General features: G+C 51.0%; 1 protein-coding gene across 2 annotated transcripts in view; it reads left to right on the forward strand.

Annotated features, from left to right (window-relative positions):
* PSAP (prosaposin) overlaps positions 1-22,251 on the forward strand; it is a 34,073-nt gene extending 11,822 nt beyond the window's left edge. The window contains exons 2-14 of one of the 2 annotated variants that reach the window (XM_060034831.1): positions 7,361-7,494; positions 9,323-9,397; positions 9,984-10,109; positions 11,059-11,259; positions 11,672-11,815; positions 13,125-13,181; positions 16,843-16,974; positions 18,475-18,570; positions 18,899-19,085; positions 19,171-19,328; positions 19,676-19,756; positions 20,045-20,152; positions 21,126-22,251. In XM_060034831.1, the coding sequence (XP_059890814.1) occupies positions 7,361-7,494; positions 9,323-9,397; positions 9,984-10,109; positions 11,059-11,259; positions 11,672-11,815; positions 13,125-13,181; positions 16,843-16,974; positions 18,475-18,570; positions 18,899-19,085; positions 19,171-19,328; positions 19,676-19,756; positions 20,045-20,152; positions 21,126-21,161 (1,535 nt within the window). In that variant the 3' untranslated portion in view covers positions 21,162-22,251. The remainder of the gene's footprint in view (positions 1-7,360; positions 7,495-9,322; positions 9,398-9,983; positions 10,110-11,058; positions 11,260-11,671; positions 11,816-13,124; positions 13,182-16,842; positions 16,975-18,474; positions 18,571-18,898; positions 19,086-19,170; positions 19,329-19,675; positions 19,757-20,044; positions 20,153-21,125) is intronic. The other variant, XM_060034832.1, reaches the window with a different exon arrangement.
* Positions 22,252-22,385: the final 134 nt, after the last annotated feature.

Below are 22,385 nucleotides of genomic sequence, written 5' to 3' on the forward strand. Positions count from 1 at the left end.
CCCCAAGGGCACTCTTATTTTCCATATTTTGCAGATAATTGTGGCGTTAGTGAGTTGTCTGAGGCTTGGCTTTAGTAGACAGCAGAGCAGGAATTTCGTCAGGTCTGTCTACCCCCAACACTCAGGGCAGTGATCATGTTGCCATACTGCCTCTGTGCCCTTCCAGAGAAGGAGAGGTTTTTGAGGGGGCTTTTCTAAAAAGTGGGTTCCAAAAATATTTTCAACAGTGGCAACTTTCTTGGGATTGGAGGGCCAGTCAGCCTGTAGCTCCAATGACGTGAATTACTGAAAGCTTTGTCACTGGTGGTGGTACTGGTGCTTCGCTGGGCACCTCTCATTTTTGCCCACGCAGGGCTTCTTGTTTAACTCCTAGCTGTACAGGATCGACTCCTGGGCTCATTACAGTGGGGCCTGTGCTTCACTCTCCTGGTGATTTCTGGGTCTTGAATTTAGCAACCAAGAACTTCTGAGGTTGCTGGGAAACAGCTCTCTAGGTCTTTGAGCTGCCAGTTAATGACCTGATTAAATGTAGAGAAAGCAAATAGAACATCCTTGATTCAGCTATTTGTGGAACACCTGTTCTGGGCAAGATAGTAGATGTGAAAAAGGTCTTCCAATTGCTACTGTGGATAATAATAGTAATAGTGCTCACTGGACTTCTGTAGCATGCCAGCACTGCACTGTGTTTTAGTCGGTTAATTTTTACAAATCCCTTGGAGTAGGTACTAGTAATAGGCCCATTTTGCAGATTGGAAGACCAAAGTCTGAAGGTCACATGACTAGAAGTGGTAGAGCCATGATCTGAACCTTCACTGTCTGATTTCAGAGGCAGTCTGGTAGGGGAGTCATGATAATGTGGGTAAATTAAGATACCAGAGAGATAGATGATGGTTGAGAGACTAATACTCTGGCCGTTGAAAGTGCATAGTTACGTCGTCTCTTTTCTCAAAACAATCCAGTGATCAATGGCTTCATCCTCATTTTACAGATGGAAAACAAGCTGAGATGGATGGTGATTTGTTTAGGGTCATTTGGACAGGACTTGCAGGCAGATCTTATTTTCTTTTCAGTATACCGTGTTTGAAAAACATTTAACTTGTTAGATGGTGGGTAAGTTGCCTTGGAAGCCTCACTCTAAACTTGGGGTTTAGCTCCTTGTCACTTAAGAAGTCATCGTAAGAGCAGCTAAAACGCACACGGCTGTGGTGAGCTCTCCCTCCTTCCCTCCCTCCCAGGCTCACTGAGGATTTTGGGTCAGAGTCTAGAGCGGCCACCAAGCCCATGACGGATCCAGCTCATGGCAGCTGTTCTCAAGACAGTAAAATTCCACTACAGCCTGTCTTTGATAAGTGACCTACATGTGGAGTGGTTTAGAGCACATCTGCTTATTTTCTTCTAAGCCTAGGAGTAAGAAGGGAACAGAGCCCCCACCCCTTTCCTAAGGAAATAACCACTGAAGTCTTAAAAAAACAAAAAACAAACCTGAAACCCTGTCCTCATAAAATGAAACTTGGTTGTGGGGTTTTAGTGTCTCTGAAGTGATCATTTCTCTGACTCCAGCCCGCCAGCATTTGTCACTGAGGGCTCAAATGCCAGGCCCTTGAACTAAGAAGTGTAGTGCTCGCCTTACCCTGAGCAGTGATCCTTCTTAATAGGACAAATTTAATCAGAAATCTCCAGGGTGTCAGGCAGACATTCTAAGAACTGTCTTAGAGTTCAGCCTGTTGCCTCAGGGAAGGAAGTTGGTTTTTGGGGGCAGTGTGGGAAGATGAAAATAGAGATGAAAGCTTTGCTGGGAAGATGTTTTGAGAAATAACTCATAAGAACGTAGGTTAGGGTAATTTTAATATTGGTTATGTGTGAATACTGAAAATGTCATTTGCCTCATTATTCTAACAGTGAAGACTTTTGTAGCCCCTAGAGGTCTTCTAGCCCCGCTCACCACTCAGGATCCCTCTGACACAGAATCCGTCTAGGTTGGGCATTGCGTTTCTGCTTGGTTGCTCCCACTCTTGTAGAGGTCATCACATAACAAGCCAACTCATTCCCTTTTTTTTTTTGTTTTTTTGTTTTTAAGCATCAGTTTAATAGTTAGAGGACAGTTCAGGCTTCAGAGTGAGAACTCTGACTTCAAGTTGAGACTCTGCACTTATTAGTTAGAACCTGCTTAATCTCTCACAGGTTTCCTTAATTTTTTTCTTTCTTCTGGCTGTGCCGTGTGGCATGTGGGACCCTAATTCCCTATCAGGGATCAAACCCCGCGTCCCCTGCAGTGGGAACGTGGGGTCTTAACCCCTGGACCACCAGGGAAGTCTGCGATTCCCCTTTTATAGCCTGTGGGTGTTAAGTGTGTTCCTTACCTTGAGCTGTGGTCTGCTTCCCTTCACCTCTACCCAACTGCTCTGAGGTCTGGGATCGGAAGCCACCACCCAGAGCAGATCCACCCCCATGTCAGAGGTGGAAGGTGTCCTTCACCTGTGAAGATAACTGTGCTTATCCCGGAAGCCTTCTGTCTCCCAGCTAAACACCTGCAGTCTCCTAAGGGCCTCGCCTTCCGACCTGCGCTTGTCACTGTCCCACGGGAAGCAGGGTGCGCAGGTGTGCTCTGCCTGCCTGTGTCCACTCACGCCGCAGCGTCTGAGCCCCACCTCTGTCCTTGTGCTGTTGGCTTTTGCTGCCCTGCTTTTTCTTTCAGCCCAACAGACTTCACATTTAAATTTAACCCGGAGAGTTTCATTTTCCCAGCTGTCGTCTTCAGCCCTTGCTGTCCCTGCTCCCTGCTCAGCCTTTTTGGGATGAGCCTTCCACTCCATTTAGGTGCCCGTCATCTGGATCTCCCCACCTCCCTCCCCCTCGTTTCTGCCACATCACAACTGGGTGACACTAACACGAGCTGTCGCCCACAGCATGGACCATGGGCGACACTCATCACAAGGGATGAGTGCCTGGTGGGGCCTTTCCCAGTGGGCCTGAGGTCTGCTGGAGCCCCGCTCCTGAAAAGACAAAAGTGTTCTTTCCCTTCAGCAAAGATCACTGCTCTCCCTCAGAATGTTCAGGAATCCCCCTCCCCCCGCCCCGCCCCACCAGTCTTTCAGCTGCCTTCTTTCAGGTGCCAGTTCAATTTTCATTTTGAAGAAGCCACCTCCGGCTCCCCGGAACAGTTGGGCATTCTCCTTGCAGCTCCGTGTTTCTGCTAACGCAGCACCATTATTCCTGTGTCTGTCCCTCCCACCTGAAAGCACTGCTTGTCGCGGTCAATGGAGTTGATAATTGCGTCTTCATCTTAGTTGTTTTCCCACTTCTGTGGAGAAGAACCATGCTTACCCCGAGAGCTTTCAGTCCCCAGCTGGAGTCCCTGGACAGGTGTTGAGAACCCCCTGAAGTGGTGTGAGGGTGTTGTGTATTAGTACGTTTTCTGAGGAAGGGATCTATGTTCCAAACGTGTTCTGACCCACTGTTTGATTCCCTCTCAGGAGACCGGCTCCCGAAATAAGCCCCTGAACCTCTCAGCAGGTCACGCACTTGGCATCACCAGGCTTGTTTCAGCCTCATTACCAACCCTGAGGACACGCAGTTGTTTCGGGTCATCTTAGGAAATCGCACCACAGACCATTTTAATAACGTGCACCTTTATAAATTTGGCTTTAGTTTGGAGGTAAATGGGGAGGTCTTGGTGAGAACTGAGTTTCTGGGAGCTGGGACTTCAGTTTTCATTTCTTGGTGTCCCTGAAGTCCGTTTTAGGCTTGGATTGGGTGACCTCTCAGGTCTGCCAGATTGGCCACCAGGCATACATTTTACCTCTAGTTCTGAGGTGGGGGCTTGTTACCATTCAGCGACTGTTAGGACTGGGAAATGACCTTGGGTTCTGCAGTAGCTGGACCAATCTCAGATAGAAGGGGCTACTTTTTTAGTCCAGAATAGCCTGGCCAAAACAAGTAACAAGTCTTTATAGCAGGTGATTACTATTTCAAGTTCCTAGGGGGAGTAAACAAGTTACAAAGTATTCTTGCAGCTTGGGCCTGTGATAGTGCATTGTGTTCGGGGAAACCTGATAGATTTTGGTCAGTTAAAGCCGGTTCCTGGCTGGAAGTTTGGAGAAAATCCCTAGACTGAGTATTTGTAAGGATGGAGAGTGGTGGTCAGGCCTTGTGCAGGGAGCCCTGCTTTTATCTGCCGCGGTCCATCCTTCCGGCGTCACTGTGTATCTCTGTATGTTCCTTTGCCTAGAGACTCATTTTGTAGCCTCCTGTTCATAATTCGAGCTCCTAATTCAGATGTAGAAGCAGGCGATGTACTTAGTGGGTACTGTTCAGGGGAACTGGGAGGCCAGTGCCTGAGAGGAGCGTGGGAAGCGCTGGTGGGAGCTGCCAGGTCTGGGGCTGGCTCTGTGACCCCCTCACTCCTCAGAGCCCTTACCCTCGTGACGGGACTCCTGCTCCCCTCTGACCTCCCGGGACCTACGGCTGAAGGCCACAGCCTAGCTTGGCTGTGTTATGGTTAACCATCTGGGGAGTGTGGTACTGTTTTGAATCGGGCACATGTTTACCCACAGAGACCAGATCAAACCAACAGCTTTTGGAATGTGGCCAGTTCTGTTGAGTTCATGAACTGGTTGTGGGTTGTGATTTTTTTTGCTCCCCAAAGGGCAGAGAAGGCTGTAATCTGGGCAGATTAAGAATTCGTTTGGTGGTGTCTGAAGGGGCGCAGATCATCTGGCTTGAGCTTTCTGGGGACCTGTGACTCCGCGTCTGCATGAACAGTTTGTCGAACTATAGCTAGTCTTGAATAGCTAGTAAAGTAATAACAGTATTTCCTTTCCTTCCTTCTAGTTTTTTTTTTTGTTTGTTTTGTTTTGCGGTACGCAGGCCTCTCACTGTTGTGGCCTCTCCCGTTGCGGAGCACAGGCTCCGGACGCACAGGCCCAGCAGCCATGGCTCACGGGCCCAGCCGCTCCGTGGCATGTGGGATCTTCCCAGACCAGGGTACGAACCCGTGTCCCCTGCATCGGCAGGCGGACTCTCAACCACTGCGCCGCCCTCCATGTGTTGTAGCCTATGATATGTGTGTGTGTGTGTGAGTGAGAGTGAGAGAGAGAGAGAGAGAGCACGCGAGAGCGAGAGAGAGCGAGAGAGAGCGAGAGAGAGCGAGAGAGAGCGAGAGAGAGCGAGAGAGAGCGAGAGAGAGCGAGAGAGAGCGAGAGAGAGAGAGATGTCTATAGAATTACTGTGTCCTCTCTTGGTTTACAAGGTGAAGCAACATGCAGCATGACTCCTGCGGTTCTAAATCTGTTTCTACGTGGCTGTGGGGTTTTCTTCTCAGACCCAAGCCAAATGTTTTCTGTTTACAGTAGAAGTTACTTCAACCCTCCTGTGATAGCTGCTGTGCAGTCATACGTCTGCATGTGGCCCGGTGTAATCTGTTGCTTCCTAGTGAGATGTGAATGTGAGAGTTTTCTTCCCAGTTTTTAGTTCCAGAATCAAGGAATACCATAGTTCTCTCAGGGCAGCTTATAAAATATTCTTTAAAATTACACACAAGCAACATGACATGGGGAATTTAAAAAAGTAATTTAGCCAACCATCTTGTTTTATTTTCTGATTTTTGTACAACCCCAATTTCATATTCTTGAATATTTTTCTGTTTGACGTACATCATTTTTATAAGTATATTTAGCAACTGCATAATATTTTTTTTTATAAATTTATTTATTTTTGGCTGTGTTGGGTCTTCGTTGCTGCGCATGGGCTTTCCTCTAGTTGCGGTGAGCGGGGGCTACCCTTCGTTGCAGTGCACGCGCTTCTCACTGCGGTGGCTTCTCTTGCTGCAGAGCATGGGCTCTAGGGGCATGGGTTTCAGTAGTTGCAGCACACAGGCTCAGTAGTTGTGGCTTGTGGGCTCTAGAGTACGGGCTCAGTAGTTGTGGCGCACGGGCTTAAATGCTCCGTGGCATGTGGGATCTTCCCAGACTAGGGATCGAACCCGTGTCCCCTGCATTGACAGGCGGATTCTTAATCACTGAGCCACCAGGGAAGCCCCTGCATAATATTTTGGTAAGAATATCACTAGTTTTTTCCCTCTAGTTTTGACCATTCAGGTTACATCTGCCTTTTTTTTAATGTCGTGAATTTGACTTTATATATATGTGTGTATATATATATATATATACACACACACACACACACACACTTAGGCATATTGTATTTTACCTCTTGAATTACTGGATTTCCCTAAAATGTTTTATTAGAAGTGGATTTTTGAAGAAGGATTTTTTCCCCTCAGTTCTTGAAATATATTAATATATTTTGAGAAGTACTTACTAGTCACACTGCTGTCAGCCTTATAAGAATGCATCTTTTTCCACAAATTTATCACTATTTGGTGGTAAGGTTTTTTGTTTTTGTTTTCTGTTGGCTACTATTTTAACTTTAAAAATATGGTACCTTCTTGCTTTAACCTGCATTTCTTTGGTTCCAGGTGACTTGAACCTTTCTTCTGTTTTTTTTTTCCCTAATCCCATTTCTGTGGTTGTGACTTCCGCCTGAGTCCTTTCCTTGTTACACCATAGATGAAACTCTGTGTGTGCAATTGGTTTCGAATGGACATACCTACACTTTGTGATATCCAGGCTATGTAGTTTTCTTTTTTTGCTAGCAAACTTGTTTATGTGCAGAAACTCACCCAGTTGATTATAAAAGGTCTCTTCTACTAGAACAACATTAAAAGCCATTGTTTTATGTAATGAGGATATGACTCTTTGTGTTCTCATTACAATTTTTTTTTTTTTCTGTACGCGGGCTTCTCACTGTTGCGGCCCCGCCCACTGTGGAGCACAGGCTCCGGACGCTCAGGCTTAGCGGCCATGGCTCATGGGCCCAGTCGCTCCGCTGCATGTGGGATCTTCCCGGACCGGGGCACGAACCCGTGTCCCCTGCATCGGCAGGCGGACTCTCTACCACTGCGCCACCAGGGAAGCCCTCATTACAATTTTTTTAACTTTGGCCATTTTTCATTTCTACAGAAGTTAAAATCTCTATTTTTAAACCTGCCAGTCTTTCCTCTTGTGATTTCTTTAATTACTTCATGGAAATTTAAGATGGTAAAGATTAAAAGGACTGATCTGATACTGTTTAAAAATAGTGTGAGAGGAAAACGGTGAACCAGGTAGATTAGTCCCTCTCAGCCCTGTGACATATGATGTGACAACGCAGCTCCTTGGCTCTGTGGCTCGTGTCTCATACAGCTGGTGAGGGGCCAGCCTAGTGTCCCGCAAAATGCCAAGGCCCCTGATGCTGGGGAAGCAAGTGAGGTGGGCCTGGTACGTGGGAATGGGCCGCATCCTCACACTGATTCTGCTTGCAGCTCTCGCCAGCCCCGTCCTGGGCCTGAGAGAATGTACCCGAGGCTCGGCCGTGTGGTGCCAGAACGTGAAGACGGCGTCTGACTGCGGGGCCGTGCAGCACTGCCTGCAGACCGTCTGGAACAAGCCGGCCGTGGTGAGTGCCTCCGACGGCTGGGCCTCTGTGTCCTCTGTAACTGCTGCCCTTTACGGAGCGCTCTCTCCTGCTTCCTTTTGTTTGTTCTTCCTGGTGAACCTGAGACCTGTTCGTGGGTGGGGGTACCCATGCGGAGGAGTGGCGGGCTGGAGCGGGGAGGCTCCATTCCCCCAAGGCCGCCCAGTGTCCTGGTGGCACAGATAGGGGGAGGTCCTGCCTGTCCTCCACCGCGTGCCCCATGCTGCCCTCCAGATGCAGCTCCCACCTCTCTACCCCACATAAGGGACCGGCAGGTGCAGCTCCCATTCCCAGGACAGGGCACACGGGTACAGCTCTGTCCTTGGTCACTCACTCGAAGTAGATGCTAAGCTTTTGAAATGCTTTCTCCCCTTTTTTGGTATTTTTTGTCTTTTAAACAGGCAGATCACTGATTCAGACCCTAGAGCTTGGTAGCTATCTAAAATTTTATTTCCAACTATAGCCAGACTGGAAAAGATGCCACTGATTTTTCATCTAAACAGTGATAAATATAGCACATTAATATGGGGAATACTCTTAAGATGACAGACCTCAAGTGCACACTCCACGCAACCTGAGTCCTCAGGAGACGCCCGAGCTCTGCTGGCTGGGCCAGGGGACTACAGGAAGTGCTGTTTGTTTGCTCTGGGATGTGCTTCAGCCTGTGGTACAAGGCAGGTTTGATTGTGTGGAGCTTGAGGTCTAAAACTTGTCGCTGGCCACTAGTACTCCTTCAGTAAGAGAAGAAGAATTAATTCAGTAACACTGCTCTTTTCGTTTTCTGAATTCACTGTCTTAAACCACTCTCTGTGGCCAAAATTACTTTCAGATTTGGTTTCTAATTTGCTTCTGATCTTGTTTTTAATACTGCTTCCTTTTTTGAAATTTAATATATCACGGGGGCAGTTTAGATCTTTCTCTCTTGACAGGACACTCTCGTGGATACCGGAACCTCTCGGGCATCATGCACAAATTCACGATATCATAAGTTCACGATACTGAAAAAAAGGCACATGTAACCTGAGTGGCCGCATGCACCGTATTAGCCTGATTAGGTCCGAAGGTTCAAGGCGGTTTCTCTAAATGCAGCTAAATTCACAGGTGTTCCTTAATCTCACCCAGATGTGTTAGTTCCTTCTTCATGGGTTGAAAATTGGTTGACATAAAGAAGGGAGCGCCCCAAGAGCTTTGAGGACTGGCTAGAATTTCCGTGGTCCTGGGCCATGTAGGGATGCCAGTCTTGTCTAGAAGACTCGCGTCATGTCTCTGAGCTCTGCAATGGTGACGTGCGGCCTTCACTGGCACACAGCACTGCCCAGGAGGTGGAAGGCAGACAGAGCGCCGGCAGCAGTGCTGGTGGGAGTGTGCAGAGGTCTGACTGGGCCTTGTTTCACTGCCCGCACCCTCTTACTCTGTGATGTTCCGTCACGTTACCGATTTTCTCTGATTTCTGCTGCCCTGAGTTCCAGCTGACTTTTGAGCCTCAGTTTCTTCCCAGAGCTGTTGTGAGCATGAATGCGAAATGTAGCCTGTGCCGTGTGCACTGAGCAAGGCGCTGAGGGGTGTAGAGGGTACAGGAGAAGGGTTTCTATCCTGCAGAAGCACAGCGTAGCGTGATCAGCCACATCTAAGCCTCCCTGGCGGTGTCCAGTGCTTCTCACCTAGGTTGGGGGACCAGGATGTGCCCGTGTGTCAGAGATGGCCATGGTTAGATGAAACAGGAAAACGGCCGTGGCAGTTTTCAGCTGTGTGCGGTGTGAGTTATGTCCTACGAATACAGATCTCTCTCCCTCGTGTTCCTTCCTCTTAGAAATCCCTTCCCTGCGACATATGCAAAGACGTCATCACTGCAGCCGGTGACATGTTGAAAGACAACGCCACTGAGGTGAGCCGCCACCAGGGTGTGTGACCGCGTGTGAGCGGTGGCCGTGTGGCCACATGCATCGGTTCCGTACAGAGCCGTGACTGAGGGCGTCCAGCGAGGAATGGTCTAGGCTCAGGTCGGAAATAACTGTCCTGTGGGCCACAGACTGCTTCTGTCATGTAACGTCCCCCACCCCCATCCTTTAAAAATGTAAGAACCATTCTTACCCACAGGCTGTACAAAAACGGGCCGCGGGCCCTAGTTTGCTGACTCCTGGGCTAGGCGTCAAATGCCCGAGGTTGATCGGGACTTTGTATCATATGCCGTTAACCTTTAGGTCCATTTTTGGTGACTTCTGCTCAGAATTCCCTGTGCCAGTGAGACCGCAGGTCAGAGGATCTTCGTTCTGAATACTGCTCGCACCTGCTTTTTGCCTCCCTGACCTGGCAGGGCCACGGCTCCACACTAGCCCTCTCCCAGGTCCTCTTCCCCGAGGGCCACTGTTTCTAGCCTTCACGTTTCTGGAGTTGTGGAGGGCCTCTTGCTTTCAGCCCGTTTGTGGAGAAGGAGTCCATCCTGGTCCGACCCTTGCCTCTGTCCTCTCTAGCAAGAGATCCTCGTGTACTTGGAGAGGACCTGCGACTGGCTGCCCAAGCCGAACATGTCTGCCTCCTGCAAGGAGATCGTCGACTCCTACCTCCCGGTCATCCTGGACATGATTAAAGGACAAATGGTACGTGATGGAGAGTAGATAGACTCTTCCTTCAAGGCACCTCTGGGGCCCGGGGGAGGTTCCAGACCAGATTACAGTGACTAAAACGGAAAGTCCGTTCATAGACTGAGATTTCGTCACCAGATCTTTTGTACAGTTTTCGTCCAGAATGGCTTTGGCAATGCAGACCACTCTGCTTGTAACGTTCAAGGGTTGGGGAGGGTATGGGAAATGGGAACTCATAGAATTAATGAAGGAATGTAAACTGGTATAACAGTTATAGGTGCTGACTTGATAACTCATGTCAGCTACAAGGATGCTGGACTTTCATTCAGTAAGTATCTGTTATGCATAAACCATGTGCCAGAGGTTGGGTTTTCAGCAAGGAACAAGGAGCCAGGTTTGTGGAATTTGGAAGGACCCTAAAAACCTCCAGTGGGGCAGGAGTGTCCTGAGATGGGACCAAGGTTTTGGTGAGGAAAGCAGGGGTCACATCACGCAAGACCTTTCAGGCTGTTTCAGGATTGTCGGTGCAGTGGGGAGGTCTTGGAGGGTTTCACGGGGAGAGGTGAGATGACCCCTTTTCAAAGGGGTTGGTCTGGTCTGGGTCCCACCAATTGGGAGTTGCAAGAGCTGGCAGGACGGTCAGGTGTGAGATCTGATGGGGACAGTGGAGGCGGACAGCTGCACGTGGTCTTAGTGGATAAACGGACTGGACTTGCTGGTGGAGGGGAGGAGTTAGGCATGTCTTCCATGTTGGTGGCTGGCACCCCCGGGAGTGGAACCATTTGTCATAATGGAGCCGTGGGGCTGGCCAAGCAGGTCGGGCAGTTTGGTTTGAGATGCGCCTGTTAGCTGGGCGTGCGCACGTGAGTCATGCCAGGAGATGAGGAAAGGGAGAATTCAAAGGCACCAGGTGGCCTGTTTCCTTCTGGGGAGAGGATTTCCACTTGTGCCTCTTTCCCCCCAGAGCCATCCCGGGGAGGTGTGCTCCGCTCTCAACCTCTGTGAGTCTCTTCAGAAGCACCTGGCAGAGCTGAATCACCAGAACCAGCTCAAGTCCAATCAGATCCCGGACCTGGATATGGCTGAGGTGGTGGCTCCCTTCATGGCCAACGTGCCCCTCCTCCTCTACCCTCAGGACGGGCCCCACAGCAAGCCCCAGCACAAGGTGAGGCAGTGGGCCTGGCCGCCCAGGGCCCCGTGCCCTGTCTTTGGTTGGGTTTGAGCTGTGACACGAAAGGGGGCGGCGTGTGCGTACAGCTCTCAGACTGGGGCCTTATTCCTTTACTTGATTCTGCAGTTCCACAACCCACCGTTCAGATGGTTGTGCATGGAGGTTCTGAAGAACCGGGATATCTAACAGACGCAGAGATGGTTCCCCCTTCCTGTTAAGCTTTACTATAATCAATGCCCACTTGATTTTAAACCTGTCAGTCCCTTTAGAGCCTGTAAAAACACATTAGGAACAGTTCAGGGACTCACCCCTGGTGCTGCAGTTACGAGCATGTCGGAATCTGAACACGCTTAGCTGTTTTTAGGAATATGCAGTGTTTACAGACCAACTGCCCCTGTGTCTCTAGGCTGATGGGGACGTTTGCCAGGACTGCATTCAGATGGTGACTGACGTGCAGACTGCTGTGAGGACCAACTCCAGCTTTGTCGAGGCCTTGGTGGACCACGCCAAGGAGGAGTGCGACCGCCTGGGGCCTGGCATGGCCGACATGGTGAGCCTTACCTCAGGCATCGGAGGACGTTCTGGGCCAGGGAGCTGGGCTGTGGAGACAGCAGTGGGGGAGGCAAGAAAAGTTCACTTCCTGGGGCGCCATTTCAAGTTCCAGCCTGAGGGCTTTGAAGAAGAGATGTTCAGACAATTCCCAGTTCCCAGAAAGCAGCCAGATATGTGGTGGGTACTTAAATACCTGGTTGGTTAATTGAGTTTGGATATGCAACAGAACTCGTGGGACAAAATAGTGGAAGGAGAAGGAGACCACTTTTGTGAAGATTTTTTTTTTTTTTCTCGCAGTCACCACAACTTTAAGAAACAACAGTAGAACCACTTAGAACCCTGTCCTGGTTCTAAGGCCTGACTGTTGTCTATTCGTAATTCTAGGTGTGCTGTCCCCGCCGCCAGCAGGGTGGTTGCCCAGGGGAAGCCACGCGCCTGGCTTGTAAGAGGCTCACCCGGGATGCCTTCCTTACTTTGGTGAATGTTGGTCCTCCAGGCTCAGAAACTCTTCGTTAGCCCCGTGGGGGGTTTATGTCTTGGACCGTGTTCCCATTACCCACACTCATGAGATTGATGTCTAAAACCAAAATGCCATTTAGTACCCGACCACTAATGAACCTCTGCAAGGCTGGACGTGGGGAGGCCAGCTGTAAGAAGTCCGCTCTGGGAGCTAAGGGTTCCTTTCTGTTAACTTTCTTTAAAACCTGTGAATCTTTTAGCCTCATTGAAGTATCTTGGTATATTCGCTGTGTCAGTTGGCTTCCCCAGGTTAACCTCTCTGAGAGCTGTCATATCACCCTGTTTTCTCACGTATAGAGGCTCCCCAGTCATGACCAGATAGGGTCTGCAGGAAATACCTAGATTTTTATGAAAATCGTTATAACTTAACTGGATTGTACTGGATTTAAACTTTATAATCCTGTCCAAGAATGTGTGAACGGATTTGAAAAGTAATCTCGGATCCATCATAGTGTATCTTGTAGCCACACTCACTCTAAATTGCCCCTGAGTAGTTGCCGTGTGACCTCGGGGAAAGTATGGGCCATAAAAGGAGATTGGAGGACCTCATCTCTAAGGGCCTTTGGAAAACATTTTCAAAACACTTTTGCACACGTGTTTTCCTGTAAGGTATGGAGTAACCAGATTGCCATTTTTTATCTTATTGAGACTTGCCCAGAGCAGGCATTGATGATTCCACTCTTGGAAACTTGCTTGATACTCACCTATTGACACTGTTGGAAAGGGTGGGGTTTTGGTGTGTTGTTGTAGCAGTGAGTTTCGCTAACAGTCTGTTTCTCTCTCCCCAGTGCAAGAACTATATCAGCCAGTATTCGGAAATTGCTATCCAAATGGTGATGCATATGGTAGGTGGCAGGGGAAGCTCCTTGTTAGCATTTTTCCTTGTCTCAAACTGTGATTTCTAGGATTTTGAAAATTATATGGTTTAGTTTCCCTTTTACCTTTAGGTACTGAATTGGGCCAGAATGAGCCCTCTTTGACCAGCAGACTGTCCACCTGCAACTCAGTACCTCCCCCTTGCCTTCCCCAGGTAGGGGAAAGGCTGAAGTAGCCTGACCCCCGGGACTGCCCTGCTGGCTTCCTGGTGGTTGGTTTGCCGGTGCGTATGTGAGCCGGCCATCAGATTTCTAGCATCTACCTTTCATTCTGGGACCCTTGGGAATAGTCTGCTCTGTAGCTAGGCCAGGCCTGAGGATTGCTGTCTTCCAGCCTGAGTTCTGAGGCGGGAGCATCCGCCTCCCAGAGCTGGTCCTGCACTCTGCAGCAGTGTTAGCTGTAGCTGCTGCTGGAGCCCGTAACTCCTGCACTTGCTTCTCATGCATCCAGGGGGTAGGGGCATTCCTTCATTATTAGAGGTAGAAAATATCCAGAAAGCACAGTGAAGCCAGCTCGATCCACGCAGCAAACTGTACAGGGCAGGGAGGTCTGAAGGCATCCTTACATGGGGAAGATGCACTGGCCTCCTGAGATCTGATCTGCAGTGGGTGAGGGGCGAGTTGTCCTTTTTTTCTCTGTCATGCTGACTTCCCAACTATGTTGAGACTGGCCTACAGTCCTTGAGTTTGTTCTCCTCAGGGACAAGTAGATACACATGCGCATTCCTGGTTTTTCCCTTAAGATAGGTAACTAAGACTGGAATTGCTGAGTCAAAGGGCAGGGCTTTTAATAACACAGGCTTACCTCAAAGATACTGCAGGTTTGGTTTCAGACCACTGCAGTACAGTGAATATCACAATAAAGTGAGTCAAACGAATTTTTTGGCTTCCCAGTCATATAAAGGTTACGTGTATACCACACTGTGGTCTGTTACGTGTGCAGTAGCATTAGGTCTAAAGAAACAACGTACATACCTTAATTAAAAAATACTCCATTGCTAAAAACCATTAACCATCATCTAAGCCTTCAGTGAGTCATAGCAGTAAAAAGTTGAACTATTGTGAGAATTACCAAAATGTGACGCAGAAACATGCAGTGAGGAAATGCTATTTATTGGAACAATGGGGGCCAGTAGACTTGCTTGAAGCAGGGTTGCGACAGACCTTCAATTTGTAAAATCTGTGAAGCTCAGTAAAGTGAGGTATGCCTGCATTGTCAAACCAGCCTTCCAGGCTGGCATTCGGCCACCTGGGGGCAGATTGCCCTGAGACCTGGGCTGGGGATTCCTGACCCCTCCGGGTGTATTAGATATTCGGACACACGCCCCTGTTTTGAGCAGCCCTGTGTCTTGTTCCCGGCCGCTCATCCCCAGTCTGAGGTGAGGGCCTTGCAGGCGTGGTGGGCTTGGCTTCTGAGCAAGGAAAGCCCCTCCTAACGTGTTTTCTGGGGACCTGCTGCTCAGTGTTTTGCCGTGGCGTGTTAGGGGCATGGGGATGGTGCACCAACAGGCTTCTGGGGGCAGTGTGGTCTGACCCTTGAAGGAGAGACTAGCTTTCAGGGTCCCCATGTGCATGCAATAGTAGGAACAAGGTAGGTTGCTGACAGGTGACCGGAAGGGCATTTCACCTAAACTTCTGGTGACAGACATCCTTATACCTGGTTAACTGCTTGATTATTGTTGTTTTAATTTTTTCTTAACTGTTGTGTCCTTTCCTTTCTCTTATTTTTTTCATCTCCGATTTCCTGTTTTTTTGTTCAGCAGCAGGATCAGGTATGTGCTGGGAATTTGCTTGTAGTAGTGGGTCTGCTGCTGCTTGTTGTTAATTTTGCTCATCTTTTTCTGTACGGCATCGTCAGCTCTGACAGATAACAAGGAAAGATTGGGAAAGGCAGGCTCCCTCTCCGTGTTAATAACTTGGCTGGCAAGGGAGCTTCCGCATCTCTCCCGTGTGGTTCAGCCCTGGGAGGGGCCAGGGGCCTCACTTCCCCTTAGGGGGGCCCAGCAGATGAGGCCCGCAGAGCCTTGCACTCTGGTTGCAGTCAGCGCCCAGCCAGCCACGTGCAGGCCACCAGTGTGGCGGGGAACCATCGGTGGCCTCAGCTTCCTTCAGTGCAGGCCCAGCTTCAGTGGGACACCTTGTTTCTGTCATGATTCAGGAGAGCGTTGCATGTCATTGGTCGTGTTTTTCCTCGCCCCAGAAATGCTTCTGCTGCATGAGCAAGTCCTTTGCAGATAGCCAGCAGACTGTCCCCCTGTCTGTTGGCTCCAGAGAACTGGAAACAGTCTCTCGATGGCTTCTGCCCCTCTGGGTGACGGGGTCCTTTGGGTTCTGGAGCCACACGAGACAACTCAGGAGCCAGGCCACTGGGGGCAACACGTGGGGACCGAGCCCCCAGACTAGACTTACCAAGCCAGTGCCCTTTCGGGGTTGTAGTGAGCACTGCCCTCCTTTGAGTACTGGCATCCGTTTTTAGAATTAAAGATTTTCAAAGGTATTATGAAGTCTAAGAGGAGAGGACTTTGGTTGAAATATCTGAATTTTCACCTAGGCCTCCTCAGGGAGTTAGTGCGGCAAAGCTGATCTGAGACAAAGCAGCCACACCTCCTCATCTTTGTCCTTTTTCTAAAAAGCTTTTGCTATATCTTCAACCACTTTCTGATTTTTGCCCGTTCTTAAAGCCTGCCAGAGATAGGATACTTCTAGGATATACTTTTCAGAATTCTCCAGCCTTGTTTAATTTTAGAGCCTTCCGCATGTTAAAACAAGATGAACCATAGCCATGAGCTACTCTGTCCCCCTAACAGAGCCCGTTTGAGCAATCCTGTTCCCGCTGCTTTATGATTTGCCAGTGGGAGCAAATGCCATCAGGCCAGAGCTAGTTGCATTTGTTTACAAAGTATACCAAGTGTGTATACTTCACTTGCTCTTGGCCATTGTCGTAGTGAAATGGTCAAGATGTTGTCCAAACTATCTAGTTCTTCTGTGGTTTGGTATCTGGAGGGGAAAGGGGATCTGGAGACCTTGTGACTTGAAAAGATTCATGACATGGGGAGACTGGGTTTTCGTTTGTAGTGTGTGTGTGTGTGCGCAAGTGCAATTGTGAACGTAGAATGTGGCTTTTTAAAAAGCCAGTATTTCCCCTTAATGTATGATTTTAAGGGTCCTGCTACTGAAAGATCCGGTACGGTTTTATTTCTAACACATTTGGCTTTCTGTTAGTTTATGGGCATCGTAGTTCTTCCTCTAGAAAGAACATGTAGCTTATTACTTCCTCCTCCTGAGGGCGAGCCAGCTGAGCTGAAAAACAGACCAGGTGTCCTTGGAGTTGATTCGATTGCCCTTGAAAGGTGCCAGGAGTTTTGCTTCCCTGGGTGCTCCGCGGCTGGAGCGGATAGTAGTTCTGTCTGATCACTCTTCAGAGCTTTGCATGACCTCCTTCCCCACGTGGAACTGGTGCATCTGCGTTTGCACAAGCCCCTTTAGATTTAATGTGGGCTCTTTGGGGGGCAGTCAGCTTTGACACTGGGTCTAGGATGTTCCTCCAGCACCCCGACTTTGTGTGTAGAGCGTGGGACAGGGGGTGGTGGTTTGGGCCTGCCTCTCACTGCTGCTTCTGTGCTCTTTTTAGCAGCCCAAGGAGATTTGTGGGCTGGTTGGGTTCTGTGACGAGGTGAAGGAGATGCCCATGAAGACTCTGGTGCCCGCCAAGGTGGTCTCGGAGAACGTCATCCCTGCCCTGGAGCTGGTGGAGCCCATAAAGGTACCTGGTGCCGTTGGTTTTGTGATGCCCCGCCACTCCACATTGTCACACCCTACAAGGCACACACTCTTTTGGCTCCCTGCTTGGCTTTTTTTTTTTTTGCCGTATGCTGGCCTCTCACTGTTGTGGCCTCTCCCGTTGTGGAGCACAGGCTCCGGACGCGCAGGCTCGGCGGCCATGGCTCACGGGCCCAGCCGCTCCACGGCATGTGGGACCTTCCCGGACCGGGGCACGAACCCGTGTCCCCTGCATCGGCAGGCGGACTCTCAACCACTGTGCCACCAGGGAAGCCCTCCCTGCTTGGCTTTTAAAGGTATTTGAGTTTGAGACCATTAGTTTACCATTAGTTTACAGTATCCCCTAAATTGATGCAGCGCCCCCTACCCTCGTACATTTATCTCCTTGGTTATAAACCCTGGTGCTCATGGGATCAAGTCTACGTTTTTAGCACACCATTCGAAATCATTTTTCAGTGCCCGGCTCCGACCGAACCTTTCCGATGTGCTTTCTGTGGCCTCGCCCACCTCCTTCCCCATGCTGTGGCTGTGGTACAAACTTGATGTTTCCAGAACAGGCGCCCAGCCACGTGATGTCTTATCACATGGCACGTGTGTGCACTTCTTGTTCCAGAACTTTCCATGTCAGTGTCACTTGACCTTTAGCTGTCTCGTCTCCTCCTGTTGTCTTCTCTCGGCACGTGTACTGTGTGGACCACACAAGGGTTGTGTCTGGCAGAGTCGGAAGCGCTGCTGCCGCCCCTCCTGTCCAGTCGAGACGCTCAGAGGCTCTGGCCCACCTTGCTGACTGAGTTAGTGGCTGGAGAAGATGGAGAGTTATAGCTTGTACTCTAGCCGCATGTGATACTTACATTTAAAAAAAAAAAGAAAAATTCAGTTCCTTGGCTACACTAGCCACATTTCAGGTGCTTAGCAGTAGACTCATGTGGCTAGCGGCTGCTGTATTGCGTGGTACGGCCAGAGAATGTGGCCACTGTCACAGAAAATTGTGTTCAACAGTATTGTTTTATCAACGGTAGGCTCTGGAAAAGCAATCTCAGGCGCTGAGACTTGAAACGCAAGAGCAGACCTGAAACATGTTTAAAACGCTGTCTTCTAAACAGTAGACTCATAGTGAATCCTCTCTCTGTTCCTGCTCCCCCATTCGCCTCCCCAGAATGAATGCCGAATGATGAGGTGATTGCAAGCAAACGGACATTGAATGGACAGCTCTTTGGGGTTGGGGGACAGTTTCACTGCTTCTGTTCCTGGTTTTGGGGGGGTGGTAGAGGATTGGGGAAAGGGACAGGTTTCCCACCATCTAGGAGCAGCAGGGACTGGGGCTTGGACACTGGGAGGAAGCCACACCCCATTCTGAATGCAGCAGGAAGTGGCCTTTGTGTGACGCTAGCCCGTCCTGGCCTCTGCCCCACTCCTTTAGAGGAGCAGGACCGAGGAGTGAGGCGAGGCCCTCAGTGTTAGTATTCTTCTGCCCTTTCAACAGAAGGATCCGGTCCCGGCGAAGGCTGATATTTACTGTGAGGTGTGCGAGTACGTGGTGAAGGAGGTGGTCAAGCTGATTGACAACAACAGGACCGAGGTACGGGGATTTCGGGAAATGCTGCCATCGCAAGCGCTCCCGGCCCTGGAGCCAGAATGGCGTGGTGGGAGGACCCAGCCCGAGAGCTGGGTTTGGCCCTTGTGGGTATGGGACACCAGCCCGGGAGTCGGAACCACCACTTCCCAGCAGCGGATCCCTCTGGGCTGGGGCCGGAGGCAGCCTCTTTGCCCTGCTCTGTAGGTCTAGCCTTTGAGGGAGAAAACAGCACCTTGCTGTTGGCTCCCTGGTCACATCAGCATTTTCAGAGTCTCTCCCACCCCACGCAGCCTCCCATCTTCTCACATGAGCCTCTCTTCTTGTGTTTCAGGAAGAAATAATTCATGCTTTGGACAGCGTGTGCTCGAAGCTGCCCTCGTCCTTATCCGAGGAGTGCCAGGAGGTGGTGGACACTTACGGCAGCTCCATCCTGTCGATCCTCCTGCAGGAGGCGAGCCCTGAGCTGGTGTGCAGTATGCTTCATCTCTGCTCCAGCCGGGGGCTGCCTGCGCTGACCGGTGAGCCCAGTGCGCGCGAGGCCGGCCGGCCCCTCTCGGGTTGGGGAGGGCCTTGCCAGCACTGAGCCTGTGCTCTCTTGCATAGCACACGTGATGCCGCGGAAGGACGGTGGCTTCTGTGAGGTGTGCAAGAAGCTGGTGACCTATTTGGAGCACAACCTGGAGAAGAACAGCACGAAGGAGCAGATCCTTGCTGCCCTCGAGAAAGGCTGCAGCCTCTTGCCTGACCCGTACCAGAAGCAGGTACGCTGTGGGCTGCTTTCGGCCAGAATGTCAGACCCTGCTTGGGACATGCAGGAGCTGGGTAGCTCGCTGAGTGTGCTGCTGGTTGAAGTTTTGAGGGAGAAGCAGCCATTTCTGCCTCTGGCGTGGAGTCCGCTGAGATTTTCTTAAAGGTGCTCTGTTGGCTTAAGTGGAGCCACTAGGGGGAAAAGAACATGAGCAGGTGGGGGTAGGTGTGTCACCCGGGCAGGCAGGGAGGCCCTGGGCCCACTGGGCTGGCAAGGCCAGGAATTCTGGTAGAAGAGCACGGCCAGCGCCCCACACTCTGCCTGGGCCCACCTAGACCCACATTGCTGTTTCCCTAACAGTGTGATCAGTTTGTGACGGAGTACGAGCCCGTGCTCATAGAGATCCTGGTGGACGTGCTGGACCCTTCCTTTGTGTGCCTGGTAAGCGGCGTTGGGCCGGTATGGGTTCCTGGGCAGCGTGACCTGGGAGGTGCTGCGTGGACCCTGGAAGGGTTCCTCTGAGGTTTGGGGCCGGGGCCAGAGTCTGGGGATGGTGTGTGGGAGAACCAGGCATCCAGGCCCCACCACTTGCCTCGGCAACCCTGCCTTTTCTGGAAAGTGCTTATTAGAGCTCTGATTCTAGCTGCTTCTAGAAGCTGATAATCATCTCAGTTTTGAAAAAGGATAGCTGGGCAGACCTAATTCTTCCCCCTTCCTTTGACCTTACAGAAAATTGGAGTCTGTCCCCCAGCCCGTAAGCCTCTTTTGGGAACTGAGAAGTGTGTCTGGGGCCCGAGCTACTGGTGCCAGAACATGGAGTCGGCAGCCCTGTGCAACGTGAGTAGCTCAGCAACTGCACCCCAGGACCCCCGCCAGGCAGGCAGCTCGAGGGAGAACCTGCTCTAACAGACTCCTTTGGTGGGGAGCTGGGTAGGGGAGGGGGACTGAGGCCCAGGGGGGCAGTTAGGCTTACTTATGGGCACCAGCAAAAGCCGGGCTCACTGCATTGTCGTCTTTGAGGAGGGAGCGGTGGCAGTGGATGTTCTGCAGTGTTCTTTGCTTCCACCTTCAGCCCCCTGGTGACAGTGTCAGATATGCATGAGGTCACCCGAGGGATTGCACAAAGCCCATCGGATTCTTGCAGGAGGCCTCGCCTCTTAGGTCACTCTTGCCCTGGCTGGCGTCCGGCCTGAATCTTCACCCAGGGCCCAGCGGAGCTCTTCTTGAGCAGCCTGGGAGTTGGCTCCTGGCTGGGCAGCCACTACGGGGTGACCCATGCTGCTTTCCTGGGTGGGGACGTTTCGGCTCAGCCTCTGTTACTTAATGTTCCTTTTTGTGTAACTTCCTCGTGGGGGGGGGTCTTCATGACCGGTAAGCCGGCGTCAGGGCCGCTGCAGGGAGGAGGGTGAGGCCCACCGGTGGAGTGCATTTCTGTCGCTCTCCTGGGTGCCCGGGCCCGTTTCTGAGCTGGCCTGAGCTGATGTATACCTCTGACTCTTGGGTGAGTTCTGCCTTGGGGGCCTCGAGGCAGGGGCTCAGGTGTGTAACCAGAGGAAGGGGGTCCTACCTGCAGGGGTGCTGTTCATCCACTGCTCTGGACTCTTGCCTTACGAGTCCCCAAAACTCATAGCCACCTACTATCCCGAGTTTAAATGAGATGCTGTCCCGGGGCCTTTATTAGCATCTTGTGCCATCCCGGCTGATCTGGGACAGGATAGCGGGTCCCAGTTTTGGGTGCCGGCTGATGCACTAATGGGCCAGGGATAGCGTTTGTCACCTGCAGACTAAACTGTTTCCTCTCTCCTGTCAGGCTGTCGAGCATTGCAAGCGTCACGTGTGGAACTAGAAGGCGCGGTCTGTCTTAGAGAAACTGCAGCATCTTTTCCTGCTTGTGTCTGGGGGAACGAACACACAGATCTGTTGGCTTTGTTGTTATAAAAATGATTGATAGGATCCCTCTCCCTCAGTCCCTTTCTTCTCGCCCTCATCTTAGCGTTGCTGTCAGCAGGCCGCTGGCGTAGCTGCTTCAGTGTCCCTTTCCTCCCTGCTACATGGATGCCGACATACCGTACACTGGAGGTCTCTTGAGTCTGTCCCTGCATGGTGGTTACCCGGAGGAGACGGGGCTCTGGCTGTGGGCATGAGCCAGAGCCTCTTGACTGAGGTTGTCCGTCCTCCTGGATGGGCCTTGGGTGCTGAGGGCTCCGGAGGCCTGCTCTAAGGAGGGACCTTCCCTCCTCGTGGGCCTGCTGACTGCCAGACAGAGGCAGTTTTATATGAAAGATGAGAGGCTCAGAATAATTATTAGGCTTTTTAAACAAACAAACAATGTGGTCCTCACTGTAATAGAGCTGCTGGAAGCAGCCGCTCAGGAGACCTGGTGGGGCCGGGCTTGCTACCGTTGGGTCAGCCTTTGATTCGTCTTTCCCGGTTGATGCTGTGTTTGGAGTTCTGTGGTTTGGGGTGGGAGGGGAAAAAACCTGCATGAATGTAACCTGCTAGCTCTTTGTGGAGGTCCTGGGGGCCTGCTTTTGTGCGTGTGGACAGTGGTGACTGCGTCATGCCTGCTCTTGTGTCCACCCTGCTGCTCAGCGCCGCCGTTGCTCTGGGCGGTACAGCCCCCTCCCCTCTGACCCCCCCCCCTCCCCGTAGATGGTCTTTCCCTCTGACCTCCCCCTCCCTGTAGATGGTCTTTCTGACCTGCGAATAAATGTGGATGACAAGCTCCTAAGCGTCTGGCTTCCAGGTAGAGGGGCTGCTGGCCTGGGGCCTCAGCCGTCGCCCTGCCTTCTCTCCAGTTGGCTGCATCCTCTCGTCCACTTGCAGTTGCCAGGAGACGGCAAGATGCGCAGTTGCTACTAAATGAACTTACCGATTTTGTTTGTTTGTTTTGCACTAAAATTTCTGTGATTTAACAATAAAGTCTGTCAACCAGAGGCCGAGTGTTTCTGTGACACCTCAGCCAGAAGAGTGGCTGCTGATACGCTCCGAGGCCGTGAACCTGTAAGTAAGTGCCCAGCAGTCCTGTGGCCCCGTTTGGCCAGAGAAAGAAAATGCCATCTGGTCCTCC

The sequence above is a fragment of the Delphinus delphis genome, chromosome 16 (genome assembly GCF_949987515.2).
Source record: "Delphinus delphis chromosome 16, mDelDel1.2, whole genome shotgun sequence".
Lineage (NCBI taxonomy): Eukaryota > Metazoa > Chordata > Mammalia > Artiodactyla > Delphinidae > Delphinus > Delphinus delphis.